At 35.3% G+C, this 23,459-nt stretch overlaps 1 protein-coding gene across 2 annotated transcripts; it reads left to right on the top strand.

Moving 5' to 3' along the window:
• Positions 1-7,434: 7,434 nt before the first annotated feature.
• LOC108993547 lies at positions 7,435-12,188 on the top strand. 2 transcript variants are annotated; one of them, XM_018968510.2, is made up of 7 exons: positions 7,435-7,937; positions 8,398-8,540; positions 8,895-9,166; positions 9,989-10,143; positions 10,302-10,564; positions 11,316-11,378; positions 11,589-12,188. In XM_018968510.2, exons 1-7 carry the CDS (start codon positions 7,691-7,693, stop codon positions 11,613-11,615), a joined length of 1,170 nt encoding a protein of 389 aa, XP_018824055.1. In that variant the 5' UTR covers positions 7,435-7,690; the 3' UTR covers positions 11,616-12,188. The 2 variants fall into 2 exon arrangements, with proteins under 2 accessions (XP_018824055.1, XP_018824054.1); XM_018968509.2 differs by having other exon boundaries at positions 11,582-12,188.
• The last annotated feature ends 11,271 nt before the right edge of the window (positions 12,189-23,459 follow it).

Genomic DNA, 23,459 nt, shown 5'->3' with positions numbered 1-23,459 from the left:
AAATTTTCAAACCAAACATGCACATGTGAAATATGACAATCAATCATATTTTAAAAATTCAAAATTCAAACTTTTAATCATGTTATGCACATGTGAAATATGGCAATAAATTATTTTTCAAAAATTCAAATTTTTAATTTTTAATTTTCAAATATATCATGCACATGTGAAAATTGGAATTTGATGCTTTATGAGAAAATATTAATTTTGAATCTTAATCCAATTTCAAATTTTATCAAGAAATGTACAAAATTACTCAAGAGCTTTATTTGTAATCTTGTTCCCTTTTTTGCCCATGCTTGATTCGTTGGTGTGCTTGGCTTCCTTGTGTAAATAACTTGAACTTGAGGCTCTTTTATACTTAAATTAATTTATTATCATCAAAATCCATATATAGATATATAATTATATGAAACTTGAAACCTTGAATTTAACAAAAAGCATGAATAAAACAAGCATGGAACTAATATAGAGTATTCACCCAAATTATAAAATTTATAGGAAAATTAACTTGTCGGGCCAAAAAGAAGAAAGATTGGAAAAAACACAAACTTTCCTCTTCAAATACTGAATGTAAACCTACAACTTTTGCTAAAAGAAGAGATTCATTTCCTATTTTATGTCGTGTTCAAACTCTTTCTTTGTAGAATTTAGTAATAAATCTCTTGATATATACCTTAGAAAGTGCATGACTATTGTTTCACGTGCAAAATCTTACACAGATTCATGTCAACCAGATCTTAATTGCAACTTTGAAAAGAATGGGTAATTCTCTCCAACTTTGAGATAGAACTAGTTCACTCTTAATTGCAGTTCCAACCAAAGCAACATTATTTGTCACTGTGCACCTTGGCTATTATTTCTCTTGTTCTTTTTGGTTTAAGCATTTTAAGCTTGATGTTGCCTTAAGCACAATCAATGGAGCTTACCAGAGATATTAAGACTTTGTTAATTTCAGTTCTTCATTTTTGAATTGTAGATCATTGTCCATATTGAATTGCTATAATCCACTCACCTTAATCTATATCTAAGAAGCTATGTGAATCTTTAGTGTCTTCATTGTCCATGTTGAATTGCTATAATCCACTCACCTTAATCTATATATGTCCAATTGCTTTATTAAATTTGAAAATTGAGTAACTTCTCTGACTCATTGAAAATTTAATATTTTTTAAGGATGGACACACAATTTGATGATTACCCATTCTTCACCACTCTGTAACGGAGTGGTGGAGGAGAAGGTTGTAATAGTACCTCAACACAACATTCTAATGTTGTGGTCCAAACAATCTCCAATGATGGTAAAAAGATGCATCCTTCAAAAGAAGTTTAAATGGGTGCATCTTTTACTGTAGAGGAGGATAACCTCCTCGTCTCAGCTTGACTCAACATTAGTATCGATGCGATAAAGGTTACTAATCAAAACTCCACTCAAATGTGGGAAAGAATTACCACATTTTATCATGAATATAAAAAACCGATCATTGTCAACCGTTTATGAGGGCTCTTTGATGAATCGGTGGTCTACAATTCAAAAATGCACAAATAAGTTTTGTGCATATGTAGCACAGGTAGAGTCATTGCACCCGAGTGGTGCAACATAATAAGACAATGTATGTAGCATTTTCTTTTAATTATGTAATTATGTAAGACTAATTTATGAACTAGCAATAGTCCTTCACCTTTGTAGATTGAGAAGGAAAAAATTTTGTACAAAGAGATTGAGAGGTTTAACTTCACAATGGAGCATTGTTGGTGTCTTCTAGACATCAACCAAAATGGAAGCAACACATCTCCACCCTTGGTATGAGGAGAAAGCCACAAGAAAAACTTCATGGTGAAGTTGCTGTTGACATAGTGGAGGAGAACATGGAGGTTCTTGCTAAGAGACCTCCAGGCAAAAAAGTTGAGAAAGAAAGGGAGAGGAAGTGGTAGTCGATGAAAGGCAAAAATACTGAGTTCAACATTGCCTTAGCTAAAATGACCAAGGATAAAGCCACTGGCATGGAAGAGTGGAGAAATGTTGTGTTGAAGGCAGATCGCGAAAAATGTGCAACGTTTGAACTAAAGAAGAAGAAGTTCGAGGTAAAGATGTTGAGACTAGATCTTGCTAGCATGAATGTCATGCAGCAAGAATATCTTCGTAATATTTAGTAAGCAATTTTTGAGGCATCGAAGTCTCATTCCGGAGGTACATATACATCTTCATTGACACCTTATGGAGGTGTTTAACTTCTAATGTTGGTAGTTTTACATTTTATTTTGATTTTAATGGCTGCCTAGCCATATGTGGACTGGATAAACATGTGGAGCTCACATGTGGCTGGGTAGCAACTAAAGGTGTCAGATGTGTTATGGATTGTGTTGGTATTTTGTGGACTGTATTAGTATTTTATGGACTGTGTTGGTATTTATATGGATTGTGTTGGTAGTTTGTGGATAATATTGGTATTTGTATGGACTGTATTGATATTTTGTGGATTGTATTGGTATTTGTATGGACTATGTTGGTGTTTTTGTGAACTGTGTTGGTATGTATATGGACTGTGTTGGTATTTTGTGGTCTGTATTAGAGCTGTGTGTTGCTCAAGACTAATGTTTATTGACAATAAAAAAAAAATAGAATGTTGAGGATACTAATTTTTATTTATTTATTTGTTAATATTTATTCAATACTACTTTGACTTTTGGAACTTCAAAAGGTAAAACATGCATAACATGCATTGGCAAAATTTTTTTATTTATTCTACTGATTGCGAATATTGATGAATTAGATGCATTATTTCTACAAAGGTAAATATAAAGGATGTAGATCTAGGAAATATATGAGCAAGAGAGAGAAAGAGAAGCTCTACATTTTAAAAAAATAAAGAAAGACATGATTTTTTAAACAATAATAAAAGCATTACACTTTACCACATTTAAATAATAGAAGTACTACAAATCACCACATTGAAATAAATCATAGAAGTACTACATAGTGGGAGCAACTCTTTCCACATGCTTGCTATGAATTTATGTGCGACCATGAGTACTCCATAAACGGTCGATAAGGTCAGCTTGGATTTGACTATGAGTGCCTCTATCTCTAATTCAATGATATTGCGCAATGAACTCCACTAATTCAGGTATTTTATCGCGTGAAATTAGCTCATTTGGAGTATCTTCCATTTGTTCATAAATGAACTGCTCAACCCCAAGATATAGATGCCGCTCATCTTCAACGATCATATTGTGTAAGATAATACATGCATACATTATATCTTTTAGAATTTCAGGTTCAAAATATCTAGCAAGTCCACTCACAATTGCAAATCTACCTTGGAGTACTCAAATGCACACTCCATATTCCTTGTAGACTTCTGGCAAGCAGCAAAGTGTTTTTTATTATTTCCGTGCGAAGTAGGAATTGTTTTCACTAATGTTGTCCATGAAGGAAATATACCATATGCAAGATAATATCTCATTGTATATTCGTGATCATTGATTGTGTAATTGCACGGAGGAGCATGCCCTTCGACCAACGCAACAAAAACAGAAGATCAATCAAGTATGTTAATGTCGCTATGCGACCTAGGCAAACCAAAAAAAGCAAGCCATCTCCAAAGATCATAAAATGCAACAACCTCCAAAATAATAGTTGGTTGTTTTACGTAACCAGAGTACATACATTTCCATGCATTAGGACAATTCTTCAATTTCCAGTGCATACAATCAATACTACACAACATTCCTAGGAATCCATGTCTTTGTCTGGCAACTAGTAACCTCGCTATATCACTGCTATTTAGAGATCTCAAGTACTCACCCTAAAAAATTGAGACAATTGCCTTAACAAATTTCTTCATGCTTTACCGTGCAGTGCTTTCTCCAATTCTGATGTACTCGTCTATCAGATCTGCAGTGACCCCATATGCTAGCATCGTAATTGTTGCAATCATCTTTTGAAGGAAAGACAATCCAAACCTCCCACTGACATCTCTCTTTTGGAAAAAAATAATCATTGTGGAAGACTACATTAGAATGTATGCGTAAAAAAAATCATAACTCATTTGAAACCTTCTCCTAAAAAGATTGGGCATATATATTGGTAGTTCAGAAAAGTAATCATTTCAAAGGCGCTGATGACCTTTGAATGAATCAAGTCTAATGAACCTACAATGTTGAGGATTATGACATGGTGAAGAAGATGCTCCCTCAAATATTATTACAATTACTTGCATCATATCCAACTTATGATTAGAATAATCATCATATTCAATATGATCAATATTTGAAGAGAGATCCATAGCAAATTGAGGAAAGAAAAATATAAGAATTGGAAGAAGAAAGCTTGGTTTTTTATGAATGTAGTTAGAGGATGAGTCTAGGGTTTGATCCTCAACTATTAGTTACAACTAAAAAAGTTGGCAAAAAAAAAGGGTTGGTAAAAATTAGTTTGTTTGTTTCAAGAATTGTAGATGGTGATTAATTGGTACAAGAAGTTATGAGAACTTGTATTTGTTAGTTTTTTAGAATTATAGATGTGATTGTTGGGTAGAAAAAAAAAATTTTGTGAAAGTGTTTGTTAGTTTAAAGATATCTAGTTGTAATTGTTGGGTGGAAAAAATGTTGGCATCGTGTGTTTGTTGGCTTCACAAAATTCTAATTTGATTCTCAACTATTAGCTACAATTAAAAAAGTTGGCAAAAGAAGAAGGGTTGGCAAAAATTAGTTTGTTGGTTTAAAAAATTGTTGCATATTTTTTTTTTGTCAAATATTATTAAAATATATGAAATGTATTTGCAAAATATAAAAAAAAAAAATCAAATATTATTAAAATATATAATATTATATTATTTTTTTGATTTTAAGATGGTTAGTCTAATATGGATTCACCTAGCCAAAAGTTGAGATTCTAGCCAAACTTTAGACTAGGCCATTGTCAATGGTTTTAGTGGCCAAAGGATTTCATCAACAATCTGGCATGGCCTATGGTGAAACCTTCAGTCCGGTTGTTAAACCACTAACTATTCGGCTTATCTTATCTCTTGCAATCACATGGAAATGGCAGATTCAGCAACTTGACGTTAACAACATGTTTATGACAGTGATCTTACCGAATCAGTATTTATGTCATAGCCGCCTGGTTTTATTCACCCACAATATCCCCATCATGTTTGTCAGCTCAGAAAGGCCATTTATGGCCTTAAGAAGGCTCCCCAGATCATGGTTTGCTAAGCTCAATTCTCGACCACTTGAATTCGGTTTTCTCTCATCCAAAGCTGGCAGTTCTCTCTTCATCCATCGCTAGCACAATTTGGAGCTATTTGTTCTAGTCTATGTCGATGATATCCTCATTATAGGATCCTCATCTCAAGCGGTTGATTCTCTCTTGTGACATCTCCAAAATAGCTTTCACATTAAAGATATTGGCCAACTTCATTATTTTCTAGGGGTTGAAGCACAATTTGATTTTGACGGCATATCCTTTCTCGACAAAAATATGTCATGGACCTCCATCACTGCACAAATATGACTAATGCCAATCCCATAGCCACACCACTGTCTTCACCTCACACCCTCACACTGTTTGATAGTGATGTTTTTCACGACCCTACACTCTATCGTAGCACGGTGGGACCCCTCCAATATGTCTTGCTCTTTAGGTCTGATCTCTCATTTGCAGTCAACCATGTGTGCCAATATATGCATTGTCCCACTGTTAACTATTGGACATCTGTCAAATGCATCCTGCGCTATCGTAAGGCCACATTCACGCATGGTCTTCGTATAAAACCAAATTCTTCTAATCTTCTCCGGGCCTACTCAGATGCAGATTGGACCTGTTGCCCTGATGATTGTTGTTCTACAAGTGGCTATCTAATTTTCTATGGTAATAATTTAATTTCATGGATCTCTCTCAAGCATCAAACAGTTGCCCGGTCCAGCACTGAGGTTGAGTTAAAAGCCTTAGCCAACTTAACAGCTGAATTAATATGGCTACAAGATCTCCTTCGAGAACTTGATGTTTATTTGCGTCAACCTCATTTTTCATGCTCACACCAAGCACGTTGATTTCCATTTTGTACGAGAACGAGTTAGCATCGCAAGGCTTCAAGTTCATTTTATTTTCGGCAAGGATCAACCTACAGACATCCTCACCAATCCCCTAGTTGAGCCGAATTTTTCCACTCTCTGTTCCAAGCTCGCTGTTGCTTCCTCCCTGTTGAACTTGCAAGGGCGTGACAGTGTACAGATTTTTCCCAGCTAGCATATCCTCTACATTAAATGGTTCGGTCAAAGCTTCACCAACTCATGTGCAGACAATAAACTCAGCAAATCAAACCCCCAGCTAGCTCCATAAATCATCCATCCAGCTTGTGCCATCCTATCTTTTTTATAGACATATTTTAGATCTTCAGGAATTATGGGATTACACTTGTATATATTTGTACTCATGTGTATCAGTTATCAATATAGAGACAATATATTTTCAATCTGCTTCAGGTGCTATGGCGAGTTGCAAGCTTTTTCTGAGATTCCGAATGCCAAAACTAAGAAAATTACTAGATACCTGAAATTCCTACTCATCCTGTCTATAAAATTACTAGAGACAATATACGTGATTGATTTCGTTACTTTTTTTTTAATATAAAATAATTGCTGAATTTTGCTATGTCAATGGCGTAAGCAAAGAATACATGTAATTGACTGTATATAACATAATTTTAATGAACAGCATATGATATTACTTGATCAAGAAATCTAATGTATTGAAATATAGTTTAAATTTTTTTTTTTAACTAATGAAAAAAAATTTAATAACATCGGTAAAAGTTGTATGAATGTTGTTTTAATGAATGATACCTTGTCATATTTATAGATAAGTGTATTTATAGATAAGTGAAGAAAATTTCGCCCAATCCAATTCAGTGGTAAACTCTGACCGTCCATGTATTAATCATAAGATCTTTTAAATTTAATAGTCAAACTACAATAGTCAATAAATATCTAAAAATGTTATATGTGGTCACCTGTATGTATTGTTTTATACATTAATAGGATTAATTATATTATTTTTTTAACATAAATTAACTGATTTGATCAATTACATAAATGTATAATAAATACATAAAAATAATTATATATAACAAAACTCATATTATATATAAGTTTGGAGTGAGATGAGAATTTTGTGTTTTGTTTTGAAGTTTAAAATATTAAGTTTTAATATTATTATTATTTTGGGATTTAAAAAAAGTGTATTAGAATTTAAAAAAGTTGAATTGTTTATTATATTTTGTATGAGAATTTAAAAAAGATGTAATGATGAGATGAAATGAGATAAGAATTTTATGTTTTGTTTGAAGTCCCAAACCTGCCCAAACAATAAATTTACCGAATATAAATAGTATATTGAACTCATATATACTCCGATTCTCAAGTGGATTTTAAACGATACTATTCATAAAGTCGAGTGTCTCCATTCCCATAGACTGGTGCGAAGCTTCAAAGTTCCAACGCCATTGTCGTTTGTCGAAATCCCTCAACAAAATCCAAAGCCCTCTTTAGTCTTTACTCTTTACAAGTGTCAATTCCGCATAGCCAAATGTGCAAAGAGTGCCGCGCCGAGACCCGAATCCAAACCCTAAAATGCCGGAAAAGCTCGTAGCCAAGCTCGCAGTCCGAACCCCTACTACCCCTACCAATGGCGAAGCACTCGAGCGGGTGGGTCGCTTTGCACAAGCGCTGGCTCCTTGCTCTCCTTCTACTGCTCTCCGTCTCCACGTTGATCGCGTTCTTCATCAGATCCGCCTTTGACTCATGCGATAGCCACCCCGAAATCGTGGATAAGCGGGTTAACTCGGTTTCGAGGTCCGGGTCTAGGGCGAGTCCACTCAGTTTTATGAAGTCCAAGCTCGTCCTGCTCGTCTCGCACGAGCTCTCTCTTTCCGGTAGCTCTGCTTATCGCTTCTTTCATTCAACTTGCTTTATCCAAAATCATTTTTTCATTATTCTTTTACTGCATTATTAGTTAGTTTTTAATGATACTTTGGTTTTGTAAATTTCTCTCTCGTTCTCTAGTATTTATCGTTAGGGGGCATTGCTTGTCTGTGATAAATTGATAATATATGCTATGATTGGGAGATGTACAACACCTTGACAATTGATTATTCCTTAGTAAAATAGGCCCAATTTAACAGATGTTGACGCTTCATCGTGTTGAGTTCATATATTTATTTATATGCTGATAACTGAGTTTTTATTGAGGACTGCAAAACCAATTTCTGCGTGCAAGTGCTATGCTATATTACATAAGATATTATTCCTTTTAACTCCTTTCTGTCTAACAAAACTGCTCGGGCATCTTCTTTCACTTTGTTGTTTTAAATATTTTTGTTCATATTCTTTCAGGTGGACCATTGTTGCTGATGGAGCTTGCATTTCTTTTAAGAAGTGTTGGTGCTGAGGTTTGTTGGATTACAATCCAAAAGCCTCCAGAATCTGATGAGGTTATTTACAGTTTGGAGCATAAGATGTTAGACCGAGGAGTGCAGGTAATTTATTTATTGGCTTATATATTTGATCTTTTTTCTTGCTTGTTAAGGTTTTGACCTAATGCCTACCAAATTCCAGCCAACCCGTCACCACTTGAGCCCAAATTCTTAGTGGGTGAGTATTTTTCTATCTTTTACGGTAGAGGAAGCAGTCTGCCTTCTGTACCTGGTCTAATATTCAGAGTACTACTATTTAGACCAAAATGTTGCTGTGGCTTTCTTAAGGAAAATCTTCTTGTTGTTTGTGTGTTAAATTTCAGCCTGTATATGGTTAATATGCAGTGTTGGTGCTAATTTTGAAGGGTTTGATTGATGTCTCTTGCTTCTAATCATGCCTCTATATTCACTTTTTAGGTCTTCTCTGCCAAGGGTCAGCAAGCTTTGGAAACAGCCCTCAAAGCTGATTTGGTTGTTTTGAACACAGCAGTTGCTGGGAAATGGCTAGATGCTGTTCTCAAGGAAAATGTTCCTCGTGTTCTACCAAAAGTATTGTGGTGGATACATGAAATGCGTGGGCATTACTTCAAACTTGACTATGTCAAGCACCTGCCTTTGGTTGCTGGTGCCATGATTGATTCACATGTAACGGCTGAATACTGGAAGAGTAGGACTCATGAGCGCTTGAGGTAGGCTTCTAAAATCTTAATGTGAACTCGCTTAGTTTAGTCCTTATAGATGCGGTTATCTTAATGTGTTACTGGTCAGTTGATCATAAACTTGGGACATGTTCTAAGAGGGAAAAGGCTTTAATCTATTAAAAGGTTTTTCTTTGTTATATGGTGCCTCTTTCTTCTTTCAAATGAGGAAACTCACTCTCTTTCAATAGAGTGTTGTCTTTTTGTTTCCATCTAGCTTTACCTTAGCTGGGTAATTGAGGGTTGGATGATGGTCTTTTTTTTTTCCAGTATTATTGCATATCCTCATTGGCAACCCTTCATGGTAACCTGGTTTGGTTACACAGATGAGATGAGATGAGATAAAAGTTGAAGGTTGAATAAAATATTGCTAAAATATTATTTTTTGATATTATTTTTGTTTTGGGATTTAAAAATGTTGAATTGTTTATTGTATTTTGTATGGAAATTTGGGAAAGTTGTAATGATTAGATTAGATGAGATGAGATGAGTTGAGGTGCTTTCTGAATCCAAACAAGGCCAAAATGTTTTAATTGAACTACTAAACTCGTAGACCTTGGCCCAAAGGAGAGATCAGTCCCAACCCAAATCCATAATTAGAACCACATAAACACATACACATGCCCGGGCTTAGAGACACAACCTTTGATTCATTACAGTTCTGGCAGGTTTGGTGGGTTGAATGGGTTAGAAACTCTCAAATGCAGTTATGTTTTGGGATCCAGTATTTCGTAAGGCAATATTTTTTCCTCAATCCTCTGTTTTTTCAATCGAATGCTGAGGATAATATTTCCACTCATTTGCTCTCTGCAGAATTAAAATGCCTGATACCCATGTTGTTCACCTTGGAAATAGCAAGGAACTTATGGAAGTTGCTGAAGACAGTGTAGCAAAAAGGGTTTTGCGTGAACATGTCAGGGAGTCGCTTGGAGTGCGAAATGAAGATTTACTATTTGCTATCATAAACAGTATGCTTTCATTACTGATGTTATCATATATATGCGAGCATATTATGGTTGCAACTACTTCAACCCAGACCAATTGACACCAAAAGAATGCTTGTTAGGTTTACGCTAGTTATTTGTATACTCATAGCTTATGGGCACTATGTTATTCGATATAACAGGTGTTTCACGTGGAAAAGGCCAGGATTTATTTCTGCGTTCATTCTATGAAAGCTTGCAACTGATTCAAGAGAAGAAGCTGCAGGTGCCAGCAATGCATGCCATTATCGTTGGAAGTGACATGACTGCTCAGACCAAGTTTGAGTCAGAATTACGTAACTTTGTAATGCTGAAGAAAATACAAGATCGAGTTCACTTTGTAAATAAAACTCTGACTGTAGCACCTTACCTAGCTGCAATTGATGTTCTCGTTCAGAATTCCCAGGTAATCTTGCTATACCCGTAACTCTCTCTCTCTCTCTCTCTCTCTCTCTCTAATGCTATATGTTGTTTTAAGCACTAAATTAGTTTTTTTGTTAATGATCTTATATTGATGGTGGTTATTTTCATGCGCGCATTGATTGCTTCAGTGTTATGGATTATTAGTTAGCAACAATGTCATTACCAATAAAAAAGTTTTAGTCACTATTTGCCCTATCCTCTGGCTTGCCTACCACTCCTTGACTTACCGTATCTTGGTCATGTCATCAGCTAAGAAGGTAAAAACAAGTAGTTAAATAGAGGAACAAAATATCCTGCAAACAAACTGCAATACACAAATGAAAACTGAATATAATAGCAAATATGATATGAGAAAGAAATCTGGTCTTCGTCTGGGGAACTATGGTTTGTGATGATACTCTATTTTTAGTTGTAATTCATTTTGCGGATACTTTGCTTGAAAGCACATCTTAAAAGGCATTTTGAAGGCGTGTAAGGCACCGAGTATGAGACAGATGATTATGAAACGGGAGCCACATAAGAGCTTTGAACTATTTTCTTTGCTCTGTTTTGCATCTTATGGATCTACTGAGTTTCATCATGGGCATGCTGGTTTTATTTTAATCATCACAATTTACATTGTCTTGGTCTTCTGATCACTGTGTCTGTTCACTTATAAGTTTCTTGTTCTCTTCGAATAATTAGTTGGAGTAAATGATCCTTATAATCCGTTCTAATATTTAACTTGCATCTAGGCCCGAGGAGAATGCTTTGGTAGGATAACAATCGAAGCTATGGCATTTCAGCTGCCTGTACTGGTAATTAACTCCTTTCTTTTTTGTTTTTGGCACTCGTCTCCTAGCGAAGGCCCTAATTCTTATCAGAACAATGAATAGTATTCGTGGGAAAGAAATAAAAATGAATAAAGAAAAGTAACAAGAGCAGTGTAGCGGAATTTTCTTCTGTTCTGATGCACTAAAGGAAGCTTCCTATTGTTTAATTCTTAAAAAACATTTGGTAGGGAACAGCGGCAGGTGGCACCACAGAGATCGTAGTGAATGAGACGACAGGTCTGTTGCATCCTGTTGGAAAAGAAGGGATTTCTCCCCTTGCCAAAAATATTGTGAAACTCGCCACTCATGTTGAAAGAAGGCTCACAATGGGGAAAAGAGGTTATGAAAGGGTCAAAGAGATGTTTTTAGAGCGGCACATGGCGCATAGAATTGCTGCTGTTCTGAAGGAAGTGTTACACAAGTCAAAGAGCAGCTAACTGGCTTAAGGCTTTGAAGGGCCATATCATTTTTTAAGCCAAATTAGGAGTTTGAGTTTTTCTGTAGTAATAGCCAAACCTACTCCCCGGCTGCTTGCTATGATGGTCCGTATTCTTAGAAAGGTTTTAGATTTGTGTACAGATAAGAAATTAAGCTTAGTAGCTTGTCACAGGGTTGCCATCTTTATACAGTGGGAAATTTTTGTTGTTCCAATAGTATTGGATTCGCCATCTCATGGCAGTGGGACGATGGTTTTTGGCAGATAGCTCAAAATTACAAACCTTCTTCTTCTTCTTCTTCTTTTTCATATAAATAAGCCTTTTCATTGTAGCGTAAGAGCAAAATATTATCGAGATATTTTGATGATCGAGATTGTTTTAATGCCAGATACTTTAATCGGGACTTGGTATAATCTTTGAATTCCCAAACATTAGATAGTACCTTTGAACCTCGAATTGAATTTGGGTGCAATCGAGATCAAATTATGTAATTAAGGACAGCTCAATTGGCTTAAGTTAGTAGAAAAACATGGTAAGACTTCATACCAATTTACCAAGCATGCATGTCCTACCAAGCAACTGATGAAATGAAATTCGTGATCCAATTCAGAGCTAGGTGCTTTAGTTAATTTCTTGAATGATCCAGGTGCATGGATTCGTGATTGATCACAACTCGAAGTGTACCGAAAAAAAACATGACTGACGTGACGTGACCCGACCCGATAAGAAACAGATTGGTAATAAAAAAAAATTTGATTATATTCCAAAAGTTATTGGTAGTTTGTTTTTTTTTAGTAAGTAAAAAGAGATTTTATTAATGTAGTAGTTAGGCATAATCTAAGTATACAGGAAGTATACAAATGAAAACACCTAAATACAAGTTAAGAACTAGTAACTAGCAAAATCTAAAGAAGAAGCATTTAAAATATCCTCATTGAGTACAAGAGTTTTCTCCCGAAACCCAAGAGTTTGAAAGAAAAACTCTCTAAATTCTCCCAACGAACGTTCTCTATCATCAATATAGCGTACATTTCTTTCGAGCCATAAGCACCACATTAAGCATAGAGGAATCATCTTCTGAATTTCAGCAATATGATGACTACCTATATATCCTTTCCAACAAGCGAATAGATCCACCACTCTCTTGAGCATCACCTAAGCTACACCTAATCTGCTGAAAATCTCATCCCAAATACTCTTTGCCACCTCACAATGTAGAAACAAATTATCAATCGACTCTTCATCTTTCTTGAACAAGTAACACCAGTCTAGGCAAATTATATCGCTCTTCCTCAAATTATCATTTGTTAGAATCTTCCCAAGTGACACCAACCAATAGAAAAAAGCAACCTTATTGAAACCTTGGATCTCCAAATACACTTCCAAGGGAATTGGTTAACACAATGGCATGTCAACACTTTATAATAAGAACGAACAGAAAAAATTAAATTTCTAGCATGTTGCCACAACATTCTATCATCTCCTCCCTGCACCATTTTCCATTTTTATGTCATACAATCTACTAAAAAAGTCGGTAACAATTGACACTTCTCAATCATGAACATCTCTAATAAATCTCACATTCCATTGGGAAATATTATTGGAAAATGATACAGAATTAGTTACAGTGGCATCTTTAACCCTTGCCATTCTAAAAAGGGAAGGAAACACATTCTTGAGTGCCGAATCCCCACACCAAAGATCATGTCAAAAGCGAATCCTATCTCCTCCTCCAACCTTAAACAAAATGTGATTAGCAAATTCCCCCACCATTCCGTATATACTTCTACAAGCCCACACCATACACCCTTCTAACTTCATTAGAACACCAACTCTCCCAAACCCTTCCATATTTAGCATCAATAATATTTTTCCATAGTGCATCCCTCTCTAATTGATATCTCCACCACTTACCAAGAATGGCTTTATTAAAAAGCCTCAAATTACGGACCCTCAAACCCCCGTAAGTAATTGATTAATAGACTTTATCCTAACTTACAAGATGGAGCTTCCTGTCATCCCCAAGACCACCCCACAAAAAATAATTCTTTCAATTCTACTAGCCACCCGTTGGGAAAAAGGGAAAGAAAATACGTTGGAAGATTGGACAACGTACTTAATCAAAGTAATTCTTCCCCTTTTGGATAAAGAAATCATTTTCCACCCAGCCAACCTTCTTTCTATCTTCTTAGTCACACCATCCCAAATTGATAAAGATTTATAGGAGGCACCCAAGGGAAGGTCTAGATATTTCATGAGAAGAGATGAGATATTACAACCCAAAATATTTTCCAAGTCCCTAGTATTCGAAACATGACCCACTGGACAATTTCTGACTTAGATAAGTTGACTCTAAGCCCAAAAATAGCTTCAAAGTATAATAAAAGAGCTCCCAATGATCAAAGGTGGTCATGATTAGCATCGCTGAAAATAAGAGAGTCATCAGCAAACAGAAGATTTGAGACCTTAATACTACCACGAGAGACTCCGCCCACCAAAAAACCCGACATGAAATCCTCTTCCACAGCTGCATTAATCATTCTACTCAAAGCATCCATAACAATAATAAAGAGAAAGGAGACAAAGAATCCGATCCTCTTTTCACAAGTCTCGAGAACTAGTGAAAAATCCAGTCGGGGAATCATTCGCCAAAATTGAAAATCTAACCGTATAGATACAATGTCTGATCCAGACACACCATTTCTCTCCAAAGCCTTGTCTCACTTGTAAATATAAAAGAAATTCCCAGTTGACAAGATCAAAAGCCTTTTCCATTTCCAGCTTAACAAGAATGGCAGGAACTCCCTCTCTAAGTATACTTTCCAATCATTCATTAGCTACTAAAACTGAATCAAGGATTTGTTTCCCCCTAATGAATGAATTCTGATTTTTTGAAATGATATTTTCCATCACCACACTATACGATTAGCGAGAACTTTCGAAATGATCTTATGGACCCCATTGACTAGACTTATAGGATTCAATTCCTTCATTTCCACAACTCCCATTTTTTTGGAAATAAGGGCAATGAAAGTGGGATTTTGGCTTTTCTCAAATTTCATGTACACATGAAACTTGATAAAAACCTTCATAATATCCTCTCTCACAATATCCCAACAATCTTGGAATAAAGCTATAGAGAAACCATCTAGACCCAGAGCTTTATCACGCACCATCCCTCTAACCACATCTAGAATCTCCTCTTCCTCAAAGGTCTCTCCAACCAATCCACAAAGTGTTGATCAACATGCCCAAAAACCAGCCCGTCAATTTTGGGTCTCCAAGAGGAATCCTCCCAAAAAAGCTTCTTGTAAAAAGTAACAATGAGATCCTTAGTATCCAAAGGATCTGAAATAATAGTATCCACAGTTCGAAGTTGTTCAATGGCATTGTTTCTGCGATGAGAGTTTGCTTTACGGTAAAAAAAATTTAGTGCAATAATCACCTTCCTTCAGCCCAAGATTTTTGCCTCCGTGAGATCTTCTCCAATAAAGAAATCTTCTCTAGTTTAGCTACCACCTTAACTTTTCTTACTCTATCCTCCTTTGAAATTCCACCCATCACCTCCCTTTCCTCCAATGAATGCAGTTGTTCAGAAAGAGTCTTCCTCTGCTTATACAAATTATCAAATACTTCCGCATTCCAAATCCTTAAATCATTTTTTAAGGCTTTAATTTCTAGTTAAAACAAAACATGGAGAACCAAAAAATTGATATGACGACCACTAGGCCCTCACACTATCCACAAAACTCCCTTCTTTCAACCACATATTTTCAAATTTAAGATATCTACGCCCTCCATTAGCACCTCCACAATTTAAAAGAATAGGAAAGTGATAAGAACATAGTCTTGGAAGCCATTTCTGACATAAATCAGGAAAATGGACCTCCCAAGAAGAGGAAACCAAAAATCTGTCCAGCCTTGACCATGACCTCTCATTAGACCATGAGAAATCCTCTTCACTCATAGGAAGCTCGACAAGATTTAGTTCAAAAATAATATCTGAAAAATCAGACATCACTGAAGAGATAGAAGATTTACCCGAGCGCTCATTAGGGAAACAAATAGTGTTGAAGCCCCCCCCCCCGAGAACCAATGATGATCCCAAAACAACCATATAGTCCAGTCATCTCATCCCACAAACGATTTCAATTGCTATATATATTTGGGCCATAAGTAGCCGCGAAAGCCCACTCAAAACCATCCTCCCCGTTTTTGAAATAGCATGCCACTGAAAAGTCCCCATTAGATCTTCAACCAATTCAACTACCCTCATATCCCACATAACAACAATGCCTCCTGATGCCCCTTTAGAGACTAAAGCGGACCAACCCATGTATGGACAACTTCATAAATTATAAATAAGATTTTGATCAACAAACTTCAACTTTGTTTAAACTATTACATATAATAATTTCCTGTAAACATAGTTTAGATTACATATTCGAATTAACTTAGTTGAATATATTTGAATTATATTACATAAGATGGACAATATTATATTACATATTCAACTTAGTTTAAATTATAGTTTTATGTAAACTATTACATCCACCTTTCATTTTTGAATTAAATTCTTCACCCAGAGACGCTAATGGAAATAATTAAATCCCTAAACATTCCATGAAAAGATTTTTGGATTCATAAGTAGGGCTGCAAATGGTCTGGTCCGGTCCGGTCCGGCAATGGACAGAATATTTTCGGTCCATCATTTTTCCAGACCGAACACCCAAGGAGACCCGGTCCGGCCTAATGTTTTTTAAAATAATTAATAAAAAAAATTATTTAAAATACTAAATTAAATTAAGTGACTTATTAATGTGGATTATGTAACAAACTCAATAAAAAAATATTTTATATGGTCAATGATAATAAATTAAATGAAAATTATATTATTAATTTATATAATTACTATATAATTAACTAATTGATATTATATATTAGTTAATTCATAGAATATTAACAAGTGTTAATAACATATTTAAAATTTTATATTATTAATAGTGATAGGTTAGACGAAGATATATATAAAATATTGTTAATTTATAGAATATTAACAAGTATTAATAATATATTTAAAAATTTATATTATTAATTGTACAATTATTATATATAATATATATTTTTTTATTTTTCATTCGGTCAGGTCCGGTCCGGAAAAACCCTGGACCGGACAGAAAAGTTTATGTCCTCTAAAATGTGGACCGAACAGGTCTAAGTCTCGGTCCGGACCGAAACGGTCGGTCCACTCAGTCCAACCGGACCGTTTATCACCCCTATTCATAAGAGACTAGACATAGCCCTCGTCTTTATTTTGCCTATAAGCACGCTCCCTTCCCTAGCATCATAGTTGATCGAGCAAGATAATATATTCAATTCCCTTTCTTTTTTTAGAGGTGGATTTAGCCAAAGATGGATGACCAACTATAATGGCTACGAGGAGAGCTTTGATTTGCTATTCAAATCCTTCACATGAAATCCTGACACATTACTTAATTTCATCAACCTTTCTAAACAAATAATCGGAAGAAATATTGGCTCATTCAAGTCCCAGATGAATAGAACTTAAAGGATCAGGATCTACATCAAATCCATCCCAACCATCTGACCCACTAAGAGAAAAAAAAACAAAATCTTCCTCGATAACCATCTACAAATAAGAGGCAACTGATTGAGTACAGAGAACCCACGAAATTCCAAGGAGATCGACTAATATTGCCAACCCTCTCCACACTACACTCCCCTTCTTCAACATCATTTGCCTCCACCTCCTTAATAGAATAGGAGGAGGAGGAAGGAGAATCTAATCTCTATATCAAATTATTCAAGTAGGCAATGTTATCTCGAGCATCATGAGAGGCTTTTTGATTATTTTCGAGAAAGATATCGGTCGCTAAAGGAGAGACCATCTCCAAGACACCCTTAGAGTTGTCGTCCGAGACAGTCGATCTTTTCTAAGGCGGTTCCTTCGAATTATTCGAACAAGTTTTTTTTATCCTGATCCTTGAAAAAGGCATTCTGAATATAGTCATGCAAAATCGAGTTCGTCGAAGAAGATACCGTCACTGGGATACAGTCAGAGAGTTCTCTAGAGCCCATCAATCCTTTCTGTGGTAGTGGCTGAGTCCATGATCCGCCACCACTTATCATTCTCACGATGGAAATAAAAAATCTTAGAGTTAATGAACAACTTTCTGATAAAAACCCATTGCGAGAACACGAATGCAAGAAAGAAAGAAATCCAAACAGAAAAACTTAAGAAAGCTTAAGGATTATTTCCGACGCGAAGCACTGGAAAATGGAAGACAAAAATTCATCAAAGATGGGTTACACTTTTATATGAATTATCCAAAATATGTGTTAAACAAAGTTGTTAACCTTTTATTAAAATAAATTTAAAATAGATCGGAAGCGGGTCGGGTCAAAAATGCCGATGAACAATATTCGAGTTAGAGATTCGGTCAAACTTTTTGAGTAAAAACTATTTATTCACCCTAAAATAAATTCGAGCAGGTCAGAAGTAAAATTCCTTACCTGTTTGGGTCGGGGTGAAAAGTGCCATTCACACCAAAATAAATCAAAGCAAAGTAGACAAAAAAATAACCAACACATAATGAATGAGTAATGTTGTATAGAGTCTTGGAGTGTGCAATCTCCTCATACTCCATTTGAAAAAAAGTGAGAGCTACCATTAAAAAAAAAAAATTATGTGAGCTTCAAATTTATCTATTTTTTCAAACAAAGTACGTGGAAACTACACATTCTAAAACTGTAAATATTATTTCTCTTTCAAATAAATGGTAATTATATCATATGAAAGCTTGAAAAATAGATAGTTTAATTTTGAATTCTAAATGAAATATGGAAGCTGAGAGGCCAGATCTCCATTCCATCGTGTCATGAATAGGGGTGTAACTGGTTCGGTCCGATTTTGAAAAAATTTAGAATCGAAACGGTATGCACCGGCTTTGCATTTTTTAAAACCAATTACACACCAATTACCTTCCTAAAGAGGTACCTTCGGTTTTACCGGTTTCGGTTCGGTACTGTTTGGTTTTTCAATTTTAATCGTATTAATATTAGGGCATAAAATGTAAATAATATACTAATATACATTAGTATACTAATGTATACTGATTAATTAAAGCCAAATGTAATTAATATACTAATGTATATTAGTATAACTAATGTATTATGTATTTATCAAAAGAAATATGTTGAGAATTTATTAGGCCATAAAATGTTATTAATATATTTATATTTTGTTTAAAGCATATGATCAAATAAATTTTCATATTTAAGATTAAAATTCTATGTTATAAATTATAATAACATAATCTTATATATAATTATAATTTATATAATTATATATATAAATTATATATAATATAAAAAATATTATATATAATATAAAAAAATAATTTAAAATATATAATATGGTGAACAGGTCCGGTCTGGACTTAAAAAGCATAAAATTGGAACCGGATCAATATCAGCCAATTTTCTGGTTAATTTTTACACCCTTAGTCATTAATTCTCAAAATATGGATAATTGTTTCTCTTCTCGTTCAAAATTCTATTGGTCAAGTAAATATTTTTTTTTTTGTAAACTCATAAATAAGTTAAAATCGGTTCTCTTCTTTAGAAGTAATAATTGCTATTGTTATTGTTGTTAATCATATTTTGTTAGTTTTCTTTTGAAATTCAAATTTTATCATTTTCAACATGAGTGTTGATATACGTGTGGCAGAAAAGTGCTCTCCTCCTTTCGTGTTGACATCACATCATTTTTTATTATTCGAAATAAGAATTAATCTTCTCCACTATTCATTATCCACACCTCACATTTTACATATAAAAAAAAAAAGTTATTAGGTGTGAGGTGTGCTGTGAATAATGACTTATGTATAGCAAATGCCTCACAATAAAAACTGAACAAATCGTAACCCATCTCTCTTCTCCCATTTTTCTTTCCTTTAGCCTTCAGATAAAACTCAAGGAAATAGGTGTTGCAGCCATAAAAGAAGAAATGTCACGGGTGTTGGGGGCAAGGCTATGAAAGAAGGAAGAAGAGCTGAAGAATGACAGAAGGAAGAATAACAGAATAACAGAAGGAAGTTTGGGCAGTTATCAATATGGGGAGTTTTTGTAAATGAATTAGTGATACGGTACGTTTATGTTTTTGTAGTGTTTAGAAGTCGTTTAATGAAAAGGTGAGTTTTGGCTATTAAGATTTTAATTGCGTTTTACGTTGTAAAGTTAGCATTTTGGTCTTCCTTTTCATTCTGCTTCTATAAAAGCATATGAGATTCACATGTAGATCATCTTGAATGAATATAGTTATGATTTGGGAGGTTAGGAATTCCTCGAAAATTCCTAGTCAGGATTCATTATGGAATCTAGCATTTGAAAATCCTTTTGTGTGTCAATCTTACTTCATACAGTTCTTGAGTGTTGAGTGAATTAGTGTTACTGAGTGAAGAGTAAGTATAGAAGAGTTCTTGATCAATTCAAGAACGTAACAAGTGGTATCAGTAGTAGTCGATCTTGGAGAGCTCTAATGGCAGAAGGTACGAGTGCATCATTAAAGAATCAGCAAGATGGGTCCCAAAAACAGCAAGAAGCAGTTCAAAAACAGTTGGAGAATCATCAGCAAGCTATTAATGGAATGGCAGAAAGGTTAGACCAAGTTTCTGAGATGTTACGTTCTTTGTGTGAAGCTGTGAACAACAATCATTTTAGAGATAGAGGTGTCGAATGACCATAAAAATCTTGAAGAAAGAGGTGTTTTTCAGAGGGGGGTTCAAGTTGGGATTGCCCACATTTTAATGGTACTGATCCTGCTGGTTGGGTCTTTAAGGCCAACCAGTACTTTGATTTTTATCAAGTACCATTTCACCAGAAGTTGATGGTAGCATCACACCATATGGATGGTGAGGCATTGGTATGGTACCAAAGTGCTCTAGATGTTGGACAGTTTAATTCATGGGAGTCCTTAGTGATGTCAATGCTAGGTTGATTTGGGCCATCAACATTTGATGACCCAATGGAGGCTTTAACCAAGTTAAGACAAACTACTTCTGTTAGTTTGTATACATCACAATTTGAGGCTTTGACAAATAGGTTGAAAGGCTTATCCGAGAGACATAAGATGAGTTGCTTTATTAGTGGATTAAAAGATGAAATTCGAATACCTGTTAAAATGTTTAATCCACCTAATCTTGGTTATGCTTTTGGCTTGGCAAAGTTGAAAGAAGAAAATGTTTTGTCTTCAAGGAAGTCTTGGAGGCAAAATGGTCATTATGCATGGGGGAGATTTAGCTAATATAGGGCAGAGAACTTATCCTCCTATGAGGAAAGTTACTTCCCTCCAAATGAATGATAAGAGGAAGAAATGATTGTATTTCCACTGTGATGAGAAGCGGAATCCCAATCACACCTGTAAGAATCCCAAGGTGTATATTATGCAAGGTGATAATGAAGATAAGGTGGAAGATAATGCTATATTGGGGGAAGAATCTGTGCCAGAAACTCAAGAGCTTGATTTACAGGATTCTGAGGTCCTGGAGGTTTCTATACATGCTATCTCATATTGTGTAAATAACAATGCCATGAAATTGTTGGGAAGGATTGGGTCTTTTATTGTGGAAATTTTGGTAGATTCTAGAAGTATACATAATTTCTTGGACCCATTAGTGGTTGAGGCAGCTAAATTGAAGGTAGATAATGCTGTGGGATTGTAAAATCAAATTGCAAATGGGGGCAAAGATTGTTAGTCAAGGAAGATGTGTGGAAGCTGTTAACATTCAGGATTCCAAGTTCATAATCTCATTCCATGTCCTTACTTTGGGGGATTGTGACATTGTCCTTGGAGTCCAGTGGCTTAAGACATTAGGTTCCATTAAGTGGGACTTTACTAATATGTCTTTGGAGTTTCAAGTAGGTGACAAGAAGATGTTGTTACAAGGCCTTGTTTATGGAAAAATTGAAGTGGAAGCTGGAATGAATCTGTTGAAATCTTCTTTTGTGAGGAAACATGGCTGGTTTTTACAATTAGTTGCAGTGCAAGAAGAGTAGAAGAAAGGGGAGATACAACCAGAAGTTGAAGAGATGCTATAGCAGTGATATGAACTCCACCAATAATTGTGATGAAACCCGATAACAATAATGGCTTGGAACCCCAAGATTGTATTGACAAGATTTGTTGAGCCTTGACCAGTCACCCAACTAGATGAAAGCCAAGACTACGAAGGATTGAAAATGCCACACCAAGAAATTAGAATCAATGTGATAAGTTTGGAGCTTGAACGCCACAAGATTAACTTGATAAGTTCAAAGAGTTTTTTGAAAAACCAAGAGGAACACAAGACCTCACAAAGACAAATAAGCTTATGAAATTCTCAATCTGATATTAAAACTCGAAATAACCCCTCTATATACTTGGAACAACCCTCCAAGAATAGGAAAAGTCATAACTACAGCTTTAAAAGTAACACAAATATTAACATAACAAGTCTCACGATTTTTAGGCCTCTTGGACTTCTAGAGGTAGACAAAAATGACTAAATAACTAAATTCAATATATTTAACATACCCAAGCAAGACCAATTTCATTCACCTATTTTTTTTTTTTTTTTTTATAGAAGAGCCGAAGCCACCTGTCCATGAGTGACCCCGTCCCAAATTTTATTAATAACCCTCACTTGTGGCGGAGGAATACCGTGGTTACAGACCGACACCTAGTATTACAAACAATATTACCAGATGTCAAAATTACAAAACAAAATTACAAACCTACTAAAAACGGACAAACATTACACAAGAACAAGACACTAACGATAACGTAAAGAAGGCAAACCCAAATTATCCAAACGGATTAAACCACGAAGCACCCTAGGCACCTCCCTAACAAATCTCCACTCTGAATTAAGACCCAATGCACCACTCCGAGCCAACCAATCCGCAACTTTATTTCCCTCTCTATAAACATGACGAACAACGCACACCATAGAATCCATGAGGGACAACGTATCTTCCCAAAAATCTTCTAAATACCACACACCACACCTTCTCCTATGCCACCACGAAATCACCACTTGCGAATCTAATTCAATTTCCACAAAATTAATCCCCAACTCCTTACATGCTTTGAGCCCCTGAAGAACAGCTAACAACTCCGCTCTATTACTTGTACCGATCCCAATAGAAGAATTAAAAGCATAAACCATAAGACCACGATCATTCCTAATGATACCGCCCACCCCTGAACAACCAGGATTACCCATACTACTCCCATCTGTATTCAATTTAAACCACCCATGAGCTGGCTTTTGCCAAGCCACTGGTTGTACATGCTTTCTAATAGGAACCAAAACAGGAATATTCAATGACTGTAAAACCTGTAAATCATGTCTGGAACAATTACTAACCTTTTTCATATCTCGAACTACAACTCCCATCCATCTACTAATAGAAAGCCGAACCGAAAAAATAGACTGGAACCTTCCCTCCATACGTGTAGCACAACGTCTAGTCCAAAGGTGCCAAGTAATAATAGACGGTAAAATCCCCACTATTAATCCCAGTTGAGAATTAAAAGATGCCCTTCGAAACCAAATTTGAACCGTCT

The sequence above is a fragment of the Juglans regia genome, chromosome 11 (genome assembly GCF_001411555.2).
Source record: "Juglans regia cultivar Chandler chromosome 11, Walnut 2.0, whole genome shotgun sequence".
Taxonomy (NCBI): Eukaryota; Viridiplantae; Streptophyta; class Magnoliopsida; order Fagales; family Juglandaceae; genus Juglans; species Juglans regia.
The sequence above is the reverse complement of the archived record's forward strand: the minus strand, read 5'-3'. Positions and strand labels throughout refer to the sequence as shown.

Excerpts from the sequence above, each read along its gene's own strand:
- LOC108993547 (XM_018968509.2), top strand. The coding sequence starts at position 7,691 with ATGGCGAAGCACTCGAGCGGGTGGGTCGCTTTGCACAAGCGCTGGCTC. Across the intron at positions 7,938-8,397 it reads GCACGAGCTCTCTCTTTCCG|GTGGACCATTGTTGCTGATG; the intron begins GTAGCTCTGCTT and ends ATATTCTTTCAG. Across the intron at positions 11,379-11,581 it reads CATTTCAGCTGCCTGTACTG|GGAACAGCGGCAGGTGGCAC; the intron begins GTAATTAACTCC and ends AACATTTGGTAG.